Source organism: Bos indicus x Bos taurus, unplaced genomic scaffold, assembly GCF_003369695.1.
Source record: "Bos indicus x Bos taurus breed Angus x Brahman F1 hybrid unplaced genomic scaffold, Bos_hybrid_MaternalHap_v2.0 tig00003518_arrow_arrow_obj, whole genome shotgun sequence".
NCBI lineage: Eukaryota > Metazoa > Chordata > Mammalia > Artiodactyla > Bovidae > Bos > Bos indicus x Bos taurus.
In genome coordinates this window covers 46,452-66,806 of record NW_020867692.1, presented here as the reverse complement: position 1 = coordinate 66,806, position 20,355 = coordinate 46,452, and the positions used below count along the sequence as shown (strand labels likewise).

General features: G+C 45.8%; 2 protein-coding genes across 2 annotated transcripts in view; both read right to left on the bottom strand.

The window, feature by feature from the left end:
• Positions 1-3,215: 3,215 nt before the first annotated feature.
• LOC113889100 (cationic amino acid transporter 3-like) lies at positions 3,216-13,222 on the bottom strand. Its single transcript, XM_027535951.1, is given in 10 exon segments — positions 3,216-3,447; positions 3,617-3,719; positions 3,823-3,962; positions 4,137-4,359; positions 4,529-4,641; positions 4,969-5,083; positions 5,086-5,145; positions 6,901-7,059; positions 8,318-8,719; positions 13,121-13,222. Coding segments are annotated over 9 exon segments (1,518 nt in total). The 5' UTR covers positions 8,691-8,719; positions 13,121-13,222.
• Positions 13,223-16,824: 3,602 nt separating this feature from the next.
• The window catches only part of LOC113889099 (cationic amino acid transporter 3-like), a 33,530-nt gene continuing 29,999 nt past the window's right edge, over positions 16,825-20,355 (bottom strand). Inside the window, exons 8-12 of the mRNA XM_027535950.1 lie at positions 18,662-18,861; positions 18,297-18,463; positions 17,917-18,025; positions 17,468-17,754; positions 16,825-17,057 (exon numbers count right to left, since the gene is read on the bottom strand). Coding sequence (XP_027391751.1) covers positions 17,657-17,754; positions 17,917-18,025; positions 18,297-18,463; positions 18,662-18,861 — 574 coding nt within the window. The 3' untranslated portion in view covers positions 16,825-17,057; positions 17,468-17,656. The remainder of the gene's footprint in view (positions 17,058-17,467; positions 17,755-17,916; positions 18,026-18,296; positions 18,464-18,661; positions 18,862-20,355) is intronic.

The window sequence follows — 20,355 nt, the reverse complement described above, 5'->3', positions numbered from 1 at the left end:
CATTTCATGCAAAGATGGGTTCAATAAAGGACAGAAATGGTATGGGACCTAAAGAGACAAAGATGTTAAGAAGAGGTGGTAAGAATACACAGAAAGACTGTACAAAAAGACTTCATGACCCAGATAATCACGATGGTGTGATCACTCACCTAGATCCAGATGTCCGGAATATGAAGTCAAGTGGGCCTTAGGAAGCATCACTATGAACAAAGCTAGCAGAGGTGATGGAATTCCAGTGGAGCTATTCAAATCCTGAAAGATGATGCTGTGAAAGTGCTGCACAATATGCCAGCAAATTTGGAAAACTCAGTAATGGCCACAGGACTGGAAAAGGTCAGTTTTCATTCCAATCCCAAAAGAAAGGCAATGCCAAGAATGTTCAAACTACTGCACAATTGCACTCATCTCACACAATATGAAGTAATGCTCAAAACTCTGCAAGCCCGGAGGCTTCAGCAAAACATGAACGCGAACTTCCAGATGTTCAAGCTGGTTTAAGAAAAGGTAGAGGAACTGGAGATCAAATTGCCAACATCTGGTGGATCACTGAAAAAGCAAGAGAGTTCCAGAAAAACATCTATTTCTTCTTTATTGACTATGCCAAAGCCTTGACGGTGTGGATCACAATAAACTGTGGAAAATTCTGAAAGAGATGGGAATAGCAGGCCACCTGATCTGCCTCTTGAGAAACCTGTATGCAGGTCAGGAAGCATAGTTAGACTGGACATGGAACAACAGACTGGTTCCAAATAGGGAAACGAGTTATGTCAGGGCTGTATATTGTCACCCTGGTTATTTAACTTCTATGCAGAGTACATCATGAGAAACGCTGGGCTGGAAGAGCACAAGCTGGATTAAGATTGCTGGGAGGAATATCAATAATCTCAGATATGCAGATCACACCACCGTAGGGCAGAAATTGAAGAAGAACTAAAAAGCCTCTTGATGAAAAGTGAAAAGAGGAGAGTGAAAAAGTTGGCTTAAAGCTCAACATTCAGAAAACGAAGATCATGGCATCTGGTCCTGTCACTTCATGGCAAATAGATGGGCAAACAATGGAACAGTGACTGACTTTATTTTTTTTGGGCTCCAGAATCACTGCAGATGGTGATTGCAGCCATGAAATTAAAAGATGCTTACTCCTTGGAATGAAATTATGACCAACCTAGACAGCATATTAAAAAGCAGAAACATTATTTGATCAACAAAGGTCCATCTAGTCAAGGCTATGGTTTTTCCAGTAGTCATGTATGGATGAGAGAATTGGACTATAAAGAAAGCTAACGCAGAAGAATTGATGCTTTTGAACTGTGGTGTTGGAGAATATTCTCAAGAGTCCCTTGGATTGCAAGGAGATCCAACCAATCCATCCTAAAGGAGATCAGTCCTGGGTCTTCATTGGAAGGAGTAATGTTGAAGCTGAAACTGCAATACTTTGGCCACCTTATTCGAAGAGCTGACTTATTTGAAAAGACCCTGATGCTAGGAAGATTGAGGGCAGGAGGAGAAGGGGATGACAGAAGATGATATGGTTGCATGGCATCACCGACTCAATGGACATGAGTTTGGGTAGACTCTAGGAGCTGGTGATGGACAGGGAAGCCTGGTGTGCTGCAGTGCATAAGTCGGAAGAGTCGGACATGACTGAGCGACTGAACTGAACTGAACTGAAATGCATTGCACCTTCAAGTCCATAGAGCCTTAAAATGCCCCTTTAACCAGAAGATTCCTCTAGCATATGAAGAGATTCCACATGGCATTTATGTCCTGTGGTTAAGATGATTCAGCAGCAGGGATGCTTGAGTGAAGAGTTTGGGAGGTGGAGGCTGTTGCTTCTAGTTCTCCTCCAGGCTATGTCGGATCCCATAGCCAAAGTATATGGCAAATCCTAGTAGGGAAATGAGACGATGAGAAGGGAAAGTAGGTACTCTCCTTACTGATACACAGTCGTGTACATGCTCGTGTGCATGCTCAGTCCCTCAGTCGTGACTGACTCTTTTGTGACCCCATGGACCATAGCCCTCCAGGCTCCTCTGTCCATGAGATTCTCCAATGAAGCGTACTGGAGTGGGTTGCTATTTCCTCCTCCAGGGGATCCTCCTGACCCAGGGATCGAGCCCATGTCTCTTACATTTCCTGCATTGGCAGGTGGATTTTTTACCACTGAGACACCAGGGAACCCCACACTTGCTCACTAGGTCTCCTATGAGGGTGTCTGACACAGAATAGGGGAGTGATGTTAGGAAGAGGATGGGGATCAGTCAACTGAGAGAACTCTTAATCCCAGAAAACCACTTACCAATGGCATTCCAGACAGTGAATTGGATCCAGGCCCCAGAAGTCATCTGCATCATCAGATAAACATTCAGAAATATGCTCACCAGTGGGAGGACAGGCAGAGCAGGGACCTGTGGGCAGAGTCAGTTCATCCCTGAACACAGCCCAGATGTTGGAAAAGGAGCCTGCAACCCACATGTGGGCAGGAAGACTCCAGTCCTATTGAAGCTGTGTGTTCAGTGCCTACTGAAACTGGGTATGTGAAGCACTGAGTGTGGATCAGGGAAGGGTCCATTGATTTAAGCAATTTCCTATCTTCCCACGTTCAGTAAAGGGTGTTTAGACCTCAAAACAGATAGACTTCATTCACTCAAGGTGGATAGTTGGGCACAAAAGGTCACCTACTTTTAAAAAATTAATTAACGAATTAATTTGGCTGTGTCAGAACTGATTTGTGGCCCAAAGGCTTCTCTAGTTGTGGGTCATGGGCTTATTTGCCCTGCAGCATATTGGGTATTTTGTTCCCCCACAAGGAATCCAACCTACATCCCCTGCATGGCTAGGTATATTTTTAACCACTGGACCACCAGGGAAGTCCCTCACCTACCCTGAATGGAAGAGGAGAGGGGCTCTGGCGCTGCCTCCAGATGATGATCGTGACCCCAATGATGAGCAGCAGCAGCAGCACAGCCACTGTTGTGAGCACGGGGTCTCCAGAGAACAACTGGCTGGGCCACTGGGCCAGGATCAGGCTCAGGATGATCAGCAGGAGAAACTGCAAGGGTCAAGGTGGAGGAGAACAGGCTGGACCCAGAAGACAAAGATATCAGGACCTCGGGCCACACCCCTCCCCAGGCTGCCCACATCAGGAAGGGGCATCATTTTTCTACTACTTCGTAACTGAAAAAGACACATATTTCCAGCCTGTCCTGTCAATTTCAGAATACCACCAAAGAGAAGTCCCATTGCTCACCAAGCAGGAAGGCACATCCATAGACAATCTGGCCAGATTTCCGGGTGGGGATGGTGCTGGTAGGGAACCACAGACTCTTCAGAATGTTTGAGTTTCCTGCTTCAGATACAAGCTCTGAAATGTTTTCTTCAACTTTAAGTTTCATCTCAATTTCCTCCTCTGTTTTCTCCTTGCTGAACTTCTGATCCGGCTGGTACCTGAGTGAGAGGATATTAAGGCAATATTAACAACAGACCATATACTCATCCATCATCAGAGAGTTTAATCCAACTCTTTCCCGACTTCAGCAGAGCAGGACATAAAGCTAGAAGAATCTTAGGTCCCCTTGAGTCCACGACCCCCAGCCAAGGTGTAGCGGAATCTCACCTGAGGGCAAGCACAGAGAGAGCCACCAGGGAGTAAGCAAGCAGGGTCCCGATTGATAGGAGGTCCACCAGATCGCTGAACTTGAAGAGTAACGCCATGACCGCTAGGATGAGGGCACAGACAAGGTGGGGAAGGGAGTGAGAAACAGCCGGAAATATCAAAGGTAAGGAAATGATCAAACAAGGGATGGGTTTTTGTTTATTCACCTGCAAGGTTTCCAGAAGACATGATGGCCATGACAGGGGTGCCTGTGTGGGCATGGATCTGGGCAAGTCCCCGAAAAAGGAGTCCATCCTCTGCCATCACGTATATCACCTGAGGCATGGGGAACATATCACCTAGGAGACTGGAAAGGAAAATGGAAATGTAGATAAGGACATGGAGAGACAGGAAGGGAGGACCGGGGCTTCCATGATGTAGTCTACATGGTGCCAGGTGTCCTTCCTTCTCGTCTCTAAATCCGAAGGGCTGGGATACCAGAGCATCTGACAGTCAGTGGGGGGAAAGCCATGATACTGACCTGGATGTAAGAGCACAGAGGGTGCCAACAGCCACAACATATCTGGCAGGGCCCCACCCAACAAGGAGGAAAGCCTCTGGCAAGGGGTTCTCAGGATGAATCTGGTAGTAGGGCACCATGAGGGTGAGTGCTGCTGAGACACCAAAGCACACCAAAAAGCAGATGAAGATCGTGATCATGGTGCTCACGGGGATGGACCGCTGAGGATTTAGGGCTTCTTCCCCTGCAGGATGCGTAGATGTACTAGGTTAGGAAAACACAGGGAGCGAAAGCACAATATCCCCTTTCCTCTTGCACCATCAAAAGCAGCTTATCCTTCTTCCGACCCCTGTGCCCAAGGGCAGCCTAATCTGTGGCCAAACCTCTGATGAGAAGCACAGTGACTATATTACCTTTAGTGACAATGGCATCAAAACCAATAAACATGTAGAAACACATAGCTGCTCCCTGGAGAATCCCATCAAAACCAAAAGGTACAAACCCTCCGGAACCCAGAGGGCCCAACCTATGGTGAGAGAAGGAATGAGGAAGAACATGGGTGAGGTGAGTTCAGCCATCTCTACTGGACTCTTCCCTTCATACCCCAAGTGCTGGACTCCAGGACCCCCATCACTGAGATCCATCAGCCCAGGTCTCTTTGGTGGTGGTTTACTCATTTAGTCATGAGTGACTCTTTCGACCCCATGGGCTGTAGCCTGCCAGGCTCCTCTGTCCATGGGATTATCCAGGTAAGAATGCTGGAGTGGGTTGCCACACTTTAGTCCCCACCAGATTTCCAGGCTTGCACCCACTTTCACACAAGTGTCGCTATGGACAAGAGAACCCTCCTAACCTAGAGGTGCCAATGGATTCAGATGTGTTCAATGTGTAGTCCTGTTCCGTGAGCTTCCAGTTGTGCAGGTCTCCCTTAACAAAACCAGAGATGATGACGAAGCTGAGAACCAAACGTTGATGCCTGTGAACACTCTGTACAGCAGGGTTGACTCAGGAGCTCCCAGAACCAGTAGTCCTGTGGGAAAGATGGAATATGAGACATCCAGAATAACCAAATCCCTAGAGACAGAAAGCAGACCAGTGGCTACAGTGTCAGGAGGGCTGATGGTGGTGGATAGATAGACAGTGACTGCTCAGTGGGTGCAGGGTTTCCTTTGGTTGTGATGCAACTGTTCAGAACTAGATAGGGGTGATGGTTATACAACAATGTGAAGGTACGAAGTCCCACTAAATACACTTTAAGGTAGCTTGTTTCTTACTGCGGCAGTCATCTCACAGTAGACATGTCTATCAAATCATCATGTGGTACACTTTAAACTTATACAATGTTGGATGCCAGTTAACTAATTTGGGAGAAATAATTAAATGGTTAATTTTATGCTATGTAAATTTTCTCTCAATTAAAAAAAAAGTGTGGTCTCAGTACAGAGGAAGAAACTTGTCAGTCTAAGTAAATACTTCTCAGCTGGGAGTGGTTTTGTTCCCCAAGGGACTGTTGGCAACGTCTGGAGACATTCTCTTTTTGTTGTTTTGGGTTCATTTTTTGGCCATGCCATGGTTTGTAGGATGTCCATTCCCTTGCCACGGATGAACCCGGGCCTTGGCAGTGAAAACCCAGAATCCTAACCACTAAACCATCAGATACACAAATGACACCACCCTTACAACAGAGGGTGAAGAGGAACTGAAGAGCCTCTTGATGAAAGTCAAAGAGGAGAGTGAAAAGGCTGGCTTAAAACTCAACATTCAAAAAACTAAGATCATGGCATCTGGTCCCATCACTTCATGGGAAATAGATGGGGAAACAGTGGAAAGAGTGTCAGACTTTATTCTTTTGGGCTCCAAAATCACTGCAGATGGTGACTGCAGCCATAAAATTAAAAGATGCTTACTCCTTGGAAGGAAAGTTATGACCAACCTAGATAGCATATTAAAAAGCAGAGACATTACTTTGCCAACAAAGGCCCATCTAGTCTAAGCTATGGTTTTTCCAGTAGTCATGTATGGATGTGAGAGTTGGACTATAAAGAAAGCTGAGCACTCAAGAATTGCTGCTTTTGACCTGCTGTGTTGGAGAAGACTCTAGAGAGTCCCTTGGACTGCAAGGAGATCCAATCAGTCCATCCTAAAGGAAATCAGTCCTAAATATTCACTGGAAGGACTGATGCTGAAGCTGAAACTCCGATATTTTGGTCACATGATGCAAAGAACTGACTCACTGGAAAAGACCCTGATGCTTGGAAAGATTGAAAGCAGGAGGAGAAGGGGATGACAGAGGATGAGATGGTTGGATGGCATGACTGACTCAATAGACATGAGTTTGACCATGCTCCGGGAGTTGGTGATGGACAGGGAAGCCTGGCGTTCTGCACTCCATGGGGTTGCAAAGAGTTGGACATGACTGAGAAACTGATCTGAGGTGAAGCCACCAAGAAACTCCCTGGAGACATTCTGATTGTCACAGTTTGGGGGGTTGGTGTCACCCATATCTACTGAACATAGTTCATAGATGCTACACATGCAACAATGATTAAATTAAGAAAACCCTGCAGTCACAGGTTAGCCCCCACACCCAGGCTGTTCCAGCCTAGAAGATCAGTAATGCCAAGGGTGGGCAATAACGGTCTATGTCTTGCCTTCCTGTCTCTCATACCACAGACCATTCTTCCCAGCTCTAATCCCCTACCATGCTGCTACCCCAAGCCTTCCACACCCCTTTTCCCCCTCCACACCCACCCTTCCCGTCCTATCATGAAAATCCCCAGCTTACCAGTGAGAAGCAGCAACATGGCCAGTGCAACAAAATCTGGGTACGTGGCCAGGAAGTAGGGCATATATGGAGAGAAAATTCCCTCTAACGCCTGAGAGATGTGGTTCCCAATCAGGCTGTCGAAGGTGTGGCTCCAGGCCTTGGCCACACTTGCAACGGCTGCAGCAGCAGCAGAAGGAACATTTGTTAACAAACCTAAATTGAAGCCCTCATGTGCCATAGGATATATTTTGGGGGAAAATTACAAAATACTGATGCTGAGCAGGGCTCTGTGGGACTCTGGGCACAGAGGCCTTTTTGTCCCCCATTTCTTGTAGGCAAAACTCCAGCCTCCATGACCTTCCCTGAGTTCCAAAGGACAGATTCAAAGAGTTGCTAATCAAGGCAGGGAGGCCAAGAAACCATCTGAGGCAAGATTAAAGGGAACATGGAAGCTCATCAATATTAGGTGGTTTGTTGGTTGCTTTCCTGATGGTCCAGTGGTTAAGAATCTGCCTTGCAATGAAGGGATTCATGTTCAATTCCTGGTCAGGGAACTAAGATCCCATGTGGCACAGAGCAACTAAACGCAAGCATCACTACTAGAGTCCATGCCCCACAGTGAAAGATCCTGTGTGCTGTAGCTAAGACCTGACACAGTCAAATAAATAAATATTCAAGAAAAGAAAGAAAGAAGGAAAAACTTCAAAAAAAATTAGGAGACCTGACCACCTGAGACTCTGTACATACCGTGAGCTTGTCAGGATAGCTCTGACCAGGAGCCCTGACTATATAGTCTCTCCCTATTCCACGGGAAGTGGGGACACTGTTATTAAGGCACTATCCTACTGTGTTCCCCCTTTGCTTGGCAAAGAAATAAAGCCATTCTCTCCTTCTCCTTCATGACTCTCTCTGTATTTCTGTTTGGTGTTGGTGCACAGAGAGCCAAGATTTTGCATCAATACCTACTCTCAAAGAGTTCTTCATGAGGTGGGGGGAGTAGGTACAAATGATCACCAAATAGGTCAACTATTAACACATTAGCAGGTGATCAATGTTACATAAGAAAACAGTGAAGTGGGAACAGGAAAGATGGGAGACAAGGGTTGAAATCTTAAATGAAGTGGTAAAGGGAAATCCCATGAATGCAACAACTGAGCAGAGATGTCAATATAGTGAGGGGAGGAGCCTGTGGGACACCCCTCCCTCTCACCCACCCCCAACAGTTCCCTTTCCTCTGGGTTCTTGGTCCATCATTTAAGGAAGCAGGACAAAGCTGAGTAGAATGAAGTTGTGGAGTTTTCCTGACACTATTACCCTCCTCCTCCTCTAATAAAGTGAAAGCACTTTCACAAAGTGCTCCTGAATGCCCGAAGACCCAATCCTGACTCCAAATTTCTGATCTCAAGCCCCACACCTTTTCCACTCATCATCTCACCAATCACATAAGCTAGTATGAGGTTCCAACCAGTGACAAAAGCCCACAGTTCTCCCACACTGATGTAGCTGTAGAGATGCGCAGAACCGGTCCATGAGACCCGTGTCCCAAACTCGGCATAGCAGAGCCCGGACAACACAGAAGACAGGGCGGCCACCAAGAAGGAGATGACGATCGCTGGTCCAGCGATGAACATGGCCACTTCTCCCACGAGGATGTACACGCCAGCCCCCAGGGTGCTGGCCACACCCAAGACCACCAGGTCAAGGGTGTTCAGGTGAGGGGCCTTGGGACTCTCAGACCCCTTAGTGGGCTTCAACTGTCACCTTCGAACCAGCTTCTGACCAAACTGGTGAACATCCTGACATCGCATCCTAGACAGAGTTGAGGAAGTAAGATCTGCTGAGAAAACAAGACACAAAGCCATCAAGAATGTTATCCACCCTTGGTCCTGGGAGTTTCACAGATGAACAGTGTGATGGGGACCAGGTGGTCAAAGGACAATTGGCCAAGTTCTCCATCTGTGAGCTTTGGTTTCTTAAACATAAAGAAGGCTCTTAATATGATTCAAAGTTACTAGAAAGTTTGCTTAAAGAGAAGTGAAGGTGAGCAGATTATGTCTCCCCCAAATGTCCCACTTTGGCACACAGGTTGCTTTGAGCTACAGTCAATTAAGACCCAACAGACTCAGGAGTAGTTCTTTGTCTCTCCTTTAACTGCTTAAATAATGTAGATTAGGAGACTTATGCCAGGAAGAGAGTCATTTACCAGGGATAGCCTTTTATCTCAGAAAGACTTACCTGTTTGGAGCAGCAAATGTTTGCTTCCCAAGCACTAGCTCTTCCCATCCTCCTATGGGTTGTCTTCCTCCCTTTTGACGCCTCAGATCCTTAACCCCTTCTCCTTAGCTCGGCGGGGGTGGGGGGGAGGGCATATAAGCCTCAAATGCCTGTCTTTGAGCCTCTGAGTTTTCATGGAGCTCCAATACATAACAAGTTAAACTTGTTAATCTAACTTATGACAATTTAATTATTAGACCAGTCAAAGCACCTGATAAAGGAAAGTTTTCTGCTCCTACAGAAGCAAAGGCTTCCAGCAAAGTGCCAGGCACAGAGCAGCTGCTTAGTTGGTACGAGTTGAGTGGATAAGAATGCTGACTTTTGAATAGAAATCTGTCGGTTGGTTCAAATTTCACTCTGCTACATATTAGCTTATCTGATTCTGCACAAGCTACATACCACTGTTTGTCTTCCTGTACTCAATCTCTGGGTCAGGAAGTTCCCCAGGAGAAGGGAATGAAAACCCACTCCAGTAGAGTTGCCTGGAGAATTCCATAGGCAGAAGAGGAAGTGTCCATGGGGTCATAAAGAGTTGGACAATACTGAGAGACAGGATGGGAAAGACTAGAGAACACTTCAAGAAAATTAGAGATACCAAGGAAACATTTCATGCAAAGATGGGCTCAATAAAGGACAGAAATGGTATGGATCTAATAGAAGCAGAAGATATTAAGAAGAGGTGGCAAGAATACACAGAAGAGCTGTGCAAAAAAGAACTTCACACCCCATATAATCACGATGGTGTGATCACTCACCTAGAGCCAGACATCCTGGAATGTGAAGTCAAGTGGGCATTAGAAAGCATCACTAAAAACAAAGCTAGTGGAGGTGATGGAATTACAGTTGAGCTATTTCAAATCCTGAAAGATGATGCTGTGAAAGTGCTGCACTCAATATGCCAGCAAATTTAGAAAACTCAGCAGTGGCCACAGGACTGGAAAATGTCAGTTTTCATTCCAATCCCAAAAAAAGGCAATGCCAAAGAATGCTCAAATTACCACACAATTGCACTCATCTCACACATTAGTAAAGTAATGCTCAAAATTCTCCAAGCCAGGCTTCAGCAATGAACTTCCAGATGTTCAAGCTGATTTTAGAAAAGGCAGAGGAGCCAGAGATCAAATTGCCAACATCCACTGGATCATCAAAAAGCAAGAGAGTTCCGGAAAAATATCTACTTCTGCTTTATTGACTATGCAAAAGCCTTTGTCTGTGTGGATCACAATAAACTGTGGAAAATTCTGAAACACCTGGGAATACCAGACCACCTGACCTGCCTCTTGAGAAATCTGTATGCAGGTCAGGAAGCAACAGTTATAACTGGACATAGAACAACAGACTGGTTCCAAATAGGAAAAGGAGTTCGTCAAGGCTGTATACTGTCACCCTGCTTATTTAACTTCTATGCAGAGTACATCATGAGAAATGCTGGGCTGGAAGAAGCACAAGCTGGAATCAAGATTGCCGGGAGAAACCCAATAACCTCCGATATGCAGATGATACCACTTTTATGGCAGAAAGTGAAGAGTAACTAAAAAGCCTCTTGATGAAAGTGAAAGAGGAGAGTGAAAAAGTTGGCTTAAAGCTCAACATTCAGAAAACGAAGATCATGGCATCCGGTCCCATCACTTCATGGGAAATAGATGGGGAAACAGTGGAAACACTGTCAGACTTTATTTTGGGGGGGCTTCAAAATCACTGCAGATAGTGATTGCAGCCATGAAATTAAAAGACGCTTACTCCTTGGAAGGAAAGTTATGACCAACCTAGATAACATATTCAAAAGCAGAGACATTACTTTGCCAACAAAGGTCCATCTAGTCTAGGCTATGGTTTTTCCAGTGGTCATGTATGGATGTGAGAGTTGGACAGTGAAGAAAGCTGAGTGCCGAAGAATTGATGCTCTTGAACTGTGGTGTTGGAGAAGACTCTTGAGAGTCCCTTGGACTGCAAGGAGATCCAACCAGTCCATTCTGAAGGAGATCAGCCCTGGGATTTCTTTGGAAGGAATGATGCTAAAGCTGAAACTCCAGTACTTTGGCCACCTCATGCGAAGAGTTGACTCATTGGAAAAGACTCTGATGCTGGGAGGGATTAGGGACAGGAGGAGAAGGGGACGACAGAGGATGAGATGGCTGGATGGCATCACCGACTCGATGGACATGAGTTTGAGTGAACTCCGGGAGATGGTGATGGACAGGGAAGCCTGGCGTGCTGCAATTCATGGGGTCACAAAGAGGTGGACATGACTGAGGGACTGAACTGAACTGAACTGATCGACTAACACTTTCACTTTCACGCCATAAAACAGGGAACTTTATTATCATCATTATTCCCTCCCTTCTTTGATATGCTTGAAGTGATCCTTTAGGAGCCTGATGATCAGAGCTCAGACTCCACACGTATCTTCAACAAGGATCCTGAAACTTGTTATCTTCCTGTTTCATCAGTCACAGAGTGACATGGAATAGGAACTCGGCTTTGCTGCCGAAGGAGATGGAATTTGTAGGAGGGACAGATTGTGGCCCAGCTCAGTCAAAGCATCAAACCAGAGTGGCGTCCCAACTGGAGGGAGGGACTAACCTTCATTCTGAATCAGAAATGACAGGACTCTGTTTCCTGCTCCTTTGGGGCATGAAGTGTCCCCTCACTACACTGGTCTGCAGGGCTAGGATGACCCAGTGACCACAAGTTACTGCCATGGGATTTCTGCCTGTGATACTCCAAAGTCCAAGTTTAGCATTTTGGTTAAGAATAAACATTCAAAGAGCCAGGAAAGTATGGTTGGAATCTTGATACCACCTGTGCCTTTGAACAATTCATTTACTTCTCTGGTCCTCTGTTTCCCTCTTGTTTAAATTGGCTGATGAACCATGGTGCACAGTTAGTAGGAATGTAAAATGGTGCAGCTGCTATGGTGGTTCCTCCAAAAACTAAAAATGCATTTACTATGTGATCCAGCAATTTCTCCTGTGGGTGTACAGCCAAGAGAACTGAAAATAGGATCTCAAAGAAATATTTGTACACCCATACTCATAGCAGCATTATTGGAAGTTGGAATCAGCCCAGGGTACATATAGGAAGAAACAATATACACAATGTTGTCTATAAATATCGGGATATTATTCAGCACAAAAAAGGCAGGAAATTCTGGGCCATGCTACAATGTGGAAGGACCATTGGGACATTATGATAAGTGATTTCACAGTCACAGAATGACAAATATGTCTATTTCTTCCTGTGTGAAGTTCCTAAAGTAGTCAAATTTAGAGGTAGAAAGGAAAAAATAGTTGTTTCTCCAGGGCTGGGGTGAAGGGAAAAACAGAGAGTTATTGCTAAATGCGGACACAGTTTCAAGTTTACAAGATGAGAAGAGTGTTTGAGATTGGATGCACAACAATTTAAATATATTCAACATTGCTTAACTGTACACTTAAAATGGTTAAGATGGTAAATTTTATGTTATGTGTGTTTTACCACCACTTTCCTAAACTGCTGCCCATGGTAAATAATAAAGCCGGCTTCACAGTGTTGCTGTTAGTAGCAAACCTCAACATGATATAATATAAATTACTGAACAGTCGCCCCTCAGGAATACCCACATCCGTGGGTGCTCGAGTTCCTCCTAATCACCCCTACATCTGCAGACACAAAGAGCAGACAGTACAGTGAGGAGTGAAGTCAGTGGTGCACATGTCACATTCACTGTGCGAGCATAATTACTGTTTGTACATGAGTCAAAGTAGTCTTATATGTAAGGACACTGATCCAGTCACTCCCCATCCCCGGCACACACATACACTTCTCTTTTCACCTGCATCAGTAGGTCCCAGCTCCTGCTTTCATCTGGAAAATCGGTCTGATACCCCACCCCCACCCCGTACTCTGGGGTTGCAGAGGTCTCTGTGGGAGCATGTGAACTCAGCGCTCAGTCTCCCACAGAAGACGGTGACCCAAGACTTACTGGATCCTTGGAGCAGTGCCTGGAGCACTGGGTCAGTCAGGGAGGCTGAGGGTAAGCTGTGCAGGGCTGGAGCTAAGACATCTCCAAGAACCGAAGTGGGGAGTCCTGAGCACAGAAGACAGTCCTCACCCCTGGGTTGTTGGGGTGGAGATGGGGTTGGGCGGGTGTGGAGCAACTGCAGTGTTGTTATCAGCCCTTGACCCTTATGTGGTTACCCTTGGGGGGATTCTGAGAGGGCTTTTTTTTTTTTATTATTGTGGTAAAACACACATAACTTAAAGTTGACCATTTTAACCATCATTAAGTCTCCATATCAGTAGTAGTAAGTGCATACACACTTTGTACAACCAAAGCCCAGGACTTTTTTCACCTTGCAGAACTTCAGCTCTGTACCCATTCATCAGCAACTCCCTCTTTCTCCTGCACCAGTTCAGTTCAGTTTGCTCAGGCGTGTCCAATTCTTTGTGACCCTGTGGACTGCAACACACCAGGCTTCCCTGTCCATCACCAACTCCTGGAGCTTGCTCAAACTCATGTCCACTGAACTGGGGATGCCAACCAACCATCTCCTCCTCTGTCATCCCCTCCTCCTCCTGCCTTCATGCTTTCCCAGAATCACAGTCTTTTCCAATGAGTCATTTCTTTGCATCAGGTGGCCAAAGTATTGGAACTTCAGCTTCAGCATCAGTCCTTGCAATGAATATTCAGGACTGATTTCCTTTAGGATGGACTGGTTGGACCTCCTTGCAGTCCAAGGGACTCTCAAGAGTCTTCTCCAACACCACAGTTCAAAAGCATCAATTCTTTGGCACTCAGCTTTTTTATGGTCCAGCTCTCACACACATACATGACTACTGGAAAAACCATAGATTTGACTAGATGGACCTTTGTCAGTAAAATAATGTCTCTGCTTCATAATATGCTGTCTAGGTTGGTCATACAGGTTCATCCAAGGAGCAAGCATCTTTTACTTTCCTGGCTGCCATAACCATGTGCAGTGATTTTGGAGACCAAGAAAATAAACTCTTTCACTGTTTCCATTGTTTCCGCATCTGTTTGCCAGGAAGTGATGGGGCGGATGCCAGGATCTTCCTTTTTTGAATGCTGAGTTTGAAGCCAGGTTTTTCACTCTCCTCTTTCACCTTCATCAAGAGGCTCCTTATTCCTTTTCACTTTCTGCCATAAGGGTAGTCTCATCTACATATCTGAGGTTATGGATATTTCTCCCAGCAATCTTGATTCCAGCTTGTGCTTCATCCAGCTCTGCATTTCACATGATGTACTCTGCATATAAGTTAAATAAGCAGGGTGATAATATACAGCCTTGATATACTTCTTTCCTAAATTGGAACTTGTCTGTTTATCCATGTATGATTCTAACTGTTGCTTCTTGACCTGCATACAGATTTCTCAAGAGGCAAGTCAGTTGGCCTAGTATTCCCATCTCTTTAAGAATTTTCCACAGTTTGTAGTGATTCACATAGTCAAAGACTTTAGGTAGTCAATGAAACAGTAGTAAATGTTTTCTGGAATTCTCTTGCTTTTTCTATGATCCAATGAATGTTGGCAATTTGATCTCTGGTTCCCCTGCCTTTTCTAAATCAAACTTGAACATCTGGAAGTTCTTGTTTCACACACTGTTGAAGCCTACATTGGAGAATTTTGAGCATTACTTTGCTAGTATGTGAAATCAGTGCAATGGTGCAGTAGTTTGAACATTCTTTGGCTGTGCCTTTCTTTGAGATTGCAATGAAAACTGATCTTTTCCAGTCCTGTGGCCACTGCTGAGTTTTCCAAATTTGCTGGCATATTAAGTGCAGCACGTTCACAACTGTGATCAAAAGTATCCTCAAGAAAAAGAAATGCAAAAAGGCAAAATGGTTGTCTGAGGAGGCCTTACCAATAGCTGAGAAACCAAGAGAAAGGCAAAGGAGAAGAGGAAAGATATATCCATCTGAATGCAGAGTTCCAAAGAATAGCAAGGAGAAATAGGAAAGCCTACCGAAGTGTTCAACGCAAAGAAATAGAGGAAAACAATAGAATGGGAAAGATCAGAGATCTCGTCTAGAAAATTAGAGATACCAAGGGAATATTTCATGCAAAGATGGACACAATAAAGGACAAAAATGGTATGGACCTAACAGAAGCAGAAGATATTAAGAGGAGGTGACAAGAATACACAGAAGAACTATACAAAAAAGATCTTCATGACCCAGATAACCACGATGGTGTAATCACTCACCTAGAGCCAGACATCCTGGAGTGTGAAGTGAAGTGGGACTTAGGAAGCAGCACTACGAACAAGGCTAGTGGAGATGATGGAATTCCAGCTGAGCTTTTCTCCTCCACCAGTTCCTGGAAATTACCCTTCTCCTCTCTGTCTTGATGAATGTGACCACTCCAGATACTCCATTTAAGTGGAATCACAGAATATTTGTCCTTTCCTGTCAGGTTTATTTCACTTAGAAGAATGAGTTCCTGAGGTTCCTTCATGTTGTAGTATGTGTCAGAATCCCCTTCCTTTTTAATGATAAATAATACTCGATTATTTGTGCTTGCCACATCGGTTCATCAATTTCTCAGTCAGTGGGCACTTGGATTGCTCTCATGCTTTAGTTATTGTGAATAACACTGCTGTGAACATGGGTGTGCAAATACCTCTTTCAGGGCATGCTTTAAATTCTTCTGGGTATATCTTCAGAGGTAGAATTGCTGGATCATGGGGTTCTAAGATTTTTATCTGCTGGTGATGGAGAAAATGTTCACATATTGAGGGGAGGTCAATTTGGCTTATACATGGTTCAGCCTGAACTGTGTGTGAACCAAGGCTGCATTGTCCAACCCTCACAGCTCATCTAATTTAACCCTTGGGGTAAAGAACATCTGTTTTGAAGATAAGGATGAGTAACTCCCTTCTCATGGGCTTCCCAGGTGGCTCAGTGGTAAAGAATCCGCCTGCCAAGCAGAAGACACCAGTTTGATCCCTGAGTCAGGAAGATCCCCTGGAGGAGGATATGGCAACCCACTCCAGTATTCTTACCTGGAGAATCCCATGGACAGGGGAGCCTGGCAGGCTACAGTCCATGGGGTCGCAAAGGGTGAGACTTGATTTTGTAAACACACACACCACTAAGACAGGCTTACTGATTGATTCTGACAGAATTGAGAGAATCTTGGCTTTTTCAATTCTAAGAATAAAGAAATCTCTCAGGGGGGTTCCAACTAAGTGGACATGAGTTTGAACAAACTCCAGGAGATAGTGAAGGACAGGGAAGCCTGATGTGCCACAGTCCATGAGGTCACAAAGAGTCTGACATGACTTGGCAATTGAACAACAACAACACGATTCTACAGAAATTCGGTACCTAGTTTTCTCTACATTGTCCAATCTCTCTGTGCCTTAATAAAGTCCACCCAATCAGACCTATTGAACAAATGACAAAAGCCATAAAGGTATAAATGCTTTAAAATATGCAATAGCCCAGGGTCCAACATTAGGCTATCCTAACTATAAATTACCATTTTCACTCTTTGCTCTTGAAGATAGAAGATTCCCCCTGAGCATATTAACTCAGAGACATGGTGACCCATATGGACCCATTGGCTATTCTGCACCTGGAGTTAGATTTGTAACCAAATACAGGTTCAGCCTCTTGTTGCTCAACTTACAATAAATCACGGGGCAAGCTTTCATTGAGAAGAAAGATGCTTTATTCCAAAAAGCCAGTGATCTGAGGAAAAGGTGGACTTGCATCCATGAGAGTTCTGCTCAGCATGACTATCTTTAAAGGGAAACAATCTCAGTTAATCATTAAGGGAGGAAGTCACGGTCATTTTTCCATTGCTGCAAGCCTGCTGACTTCCTATTTTCTCCAGGACACTGTCTTGCTCGAGTGACCCACCTGCAATCGGAGATTCTCTTGCTTGTGTGGTCCACCTGCATTTTAATAAGGGGAAGCGAGGGGAGGAAGTCAGTCATTCTTAAACAAATTTCTTCTTCTTTTTTTTTTTGCTACACCATTGGGCATGCAGGGTTTTGTTCCCCAACCAGGGGTTGAACCCATGCCCTCTGCACTGGGAGCGTGGAGTCTTAGCCACTGGACTGCCAGGGAAGTCTCTGGAGTATAACTCTTCATATAATTCGTCCTCAACTGAGTTTTCTCCAATGGGGCAGTCTCTGTGTTCTTGTTAGAAATAAGTACAAGAAGGTGCTTCTAATGTGCCCATAATAATTTATTTATTCCTCTAGTTGCTGCTTACATTGTGGCACTTCGTGAAAATTCATCTTGCTGCACACTTATGAAGTATGCACTTACAAGTATGTATAGTATGCTTTTAAAAGTTTACCGAAAACTACATAATGGTCCAGTCACTTTCTCCACGAGCAACAAATACAGGGCTTTAGATGCCTCCACCTTCACACTCCACTGAGGCTCACAGTGTCCCTTGCACCAGCAGATCCTCCAGGGCATGGAGGGATTCCAGGCAGCATCTACCTCCTGTGGTTAAGATGACTCAGCACCAGGGATGTTTTTGTCAAGAGTCTGGGAGGTGGAGGCTGGTGGCTGGTGGCTGTTGATGATTGTTCCCTGACAGGCTGTGTCGGATCCCATATCCAAAGTATATGAGAAATCCTAGTAGGGAAATGAGACGATAAGAAGGAAATGTAGGTGCTCACCTCATTTACAAATGCCTAGTAGACCTTCTATGGGTTCTGATACAGTGTGGGGAGAAATCGTAGGAAGACGTTGGGTTCAGTCATTCAAGAAACCTCTTTATCCCAGAAAGCAACTTACCAATGGCATTCCAGATGCCAAACAGGGCCCAGGCCCCAGAGGTCGTCTGCATCATCAGGTAAACATTCACGAAGATGCTGACCAGTGGGAGGAGAGGCAGAGCAGGGACCTGTGGGCAGAGTCAGTTCATCACTGAACACAGCCCAGATGTCTGAAGTGGAGACCCTACCCCACGTGGGTGGGAGACTCCTGTCCTCCTCAGGCTGTGCATTCAGTTCCTGCTGAGATTATGTATGCAAAGCCCTGAGTGTGAATCAGGGAAAAGTCCATTGGTTTCAGTAACTCCCCTCATTCCCTGTCTAGGAAAGGATATTTTGCCATCAAAGGACACAGACTTCATTCACTCAAGGTGGACACTTTGGACACATAAGCTCACTTACCCTGAATGGAAGAGGAGAGGGGTCCTGGGGCTGCCTCCAGATGATGATCATGACCCCAGTGGTGAGCAGCAGGAGCAGCACAGCCACTGTTGTGAGCACGGGGTCTCCAGAGAACACCTGGCTGGGCCACTGGGCCAGGATCAGGCTCAGGATGGTCAGCAGAAGAACTGCAAAGATCAAGGAGGAGAAGAACAGGCTGGACCCAGAAAACAAAGATGTGGGGACCTCGGGTCACATCCCTCCCTGAAACCACCAATATCAGGAAGGGCCATCGTATCTTCAAGACTCCTCCAGTGACAAAATACACACACTCACTCCATCCTGTCAATTTCAAAATATGACCAAAGAGACTTCCCAGTGCTCACCAAGCAGGAAGGCACATCCATAGACAATCTGGGCAGATTTCTGGGTGGGGGTGGTGCTGATAGGCAACCACAGACTCTTTAGAGTGTTTGAGCTTCCTGCTTCAGGTTCAGAGTCCAAAGGATTTTCCATGACTAGAGGCTTCATCTGAATTTTGTCTTCTATTTTCTCATTCTTGCTAAAATTCCAGTCTGGCTGGTACCTGAATTCGAGATATTATAGGAATATTAACAGCAGTCCCTACTCATTCAAAAACAGGCATCCTAACGCACCACTTTTCTGCTTTAAGCAGAGCAGGAGTTTAGAAGGCCGAAGGAGGTGGCCGGTCAGGGCTGGCGGGGTGAGGCCAAGATGGCAGAGGAATAGGATGGGGAGACCACTTTCTCTGCCACAAATTAATTGAAAGAACATTTGAACACTGAGCAAACTCCACAAAACAAATTCTGAATGCTGGCAGAGGACATCAGCCACCCAGAAAAGCAGCTCTTTGTCTTCAAAGGGAGGTAGGACCAAATATAAAAGATAAAAAGAGAGACAAAATAGTTAGGGACAGAGATCCGTCCCAGGAAGGGATTCTTAAAAGAGAAGTTTCCAAACACCAGGAAACCCTCTCACCGGTGGGTCTTTGGGGGAGTTTTGGAATCTCAGAGGGCAACAAAACCTGGAGGAAAAATAAATAAAACCCACATGTTACGTCCCTAATGGCAACTCCCAGCAAAGAAGTACCCCAGATGCTTTCCTCTGCCACCAGCAAGGGGGTGGGGGGGGGTGGGGGGGCGGTGAATGGGGAGGAGCGGGCTGCATTGTTTAGGGTAAGGACCAGGCCTGAATGCCTTGAGGGCAATCTGAGGGAGCTAACGTGAGATAGTAACCTAAACTGTGGGATAGCCAGAGAGACAGAGGGAAAAAGAGAGAGAAAGAGAACTATCCCGTGAAAAGCCGGAACCTAAGGCACTGCCGGCCTGAGCACAGAATAAAGGACTGAGCAAATACCAGAGGATAGCTAGCTGGCTGTGGTCCAGGCCATCCCCAGCTGGAGGCAGGTGGGGGGCAGCCAGAGCCGGAAAGGGGCAATCTCGGCCCCAGAGAGAGTATCCCCTACCAAACTGCGAAAAGGCTTCCAGTCTAACCAAGACTTCCTGAGATTCTTGGAGGTTAACATCCACCGGGAGGGTCGCAGCCAGAGATCAGCTCCCCAGAAAAGACATACCACACACCAGAGACTAGCGTGCCCCAGAAACCGAGAGGCTAGGACCTGGGAGGTGATAAGATGCACCACACCTTAGGAGAGTGTGCTTGCCAAGCACTTGGTCACCTGAGCTGCTCGGATCACAGAAGGGCACAAAACGTGGGCCCAACCGAGTCTGCCTTTGCAGAGTACACGAGAACCTGAACCTGAGCAGCTTAGACCTGGGAAGTGCCTGCAATCCGGGGCCCGCTCCCTGCACAGCAACCTGAAGCCTGAGCAGTGTAGACTGGGAAAGCACACACGCTGTGAGCAGGGGCAAACCCAGTGTGGCTGGGACACTGTGAGCACTCCCCACACACGCCAGTGATATTTGTTTGCAGTGTTCCTCCCTCCCCACAGCACGACTGAACAAGTGAGCCTAAACAAGAAACCACCTTCACCCCCTTGTGTCAGGTCAGAAATTAGACACTGAAGAGACCTGCAAACACAAGAAGCCAAATAAACACA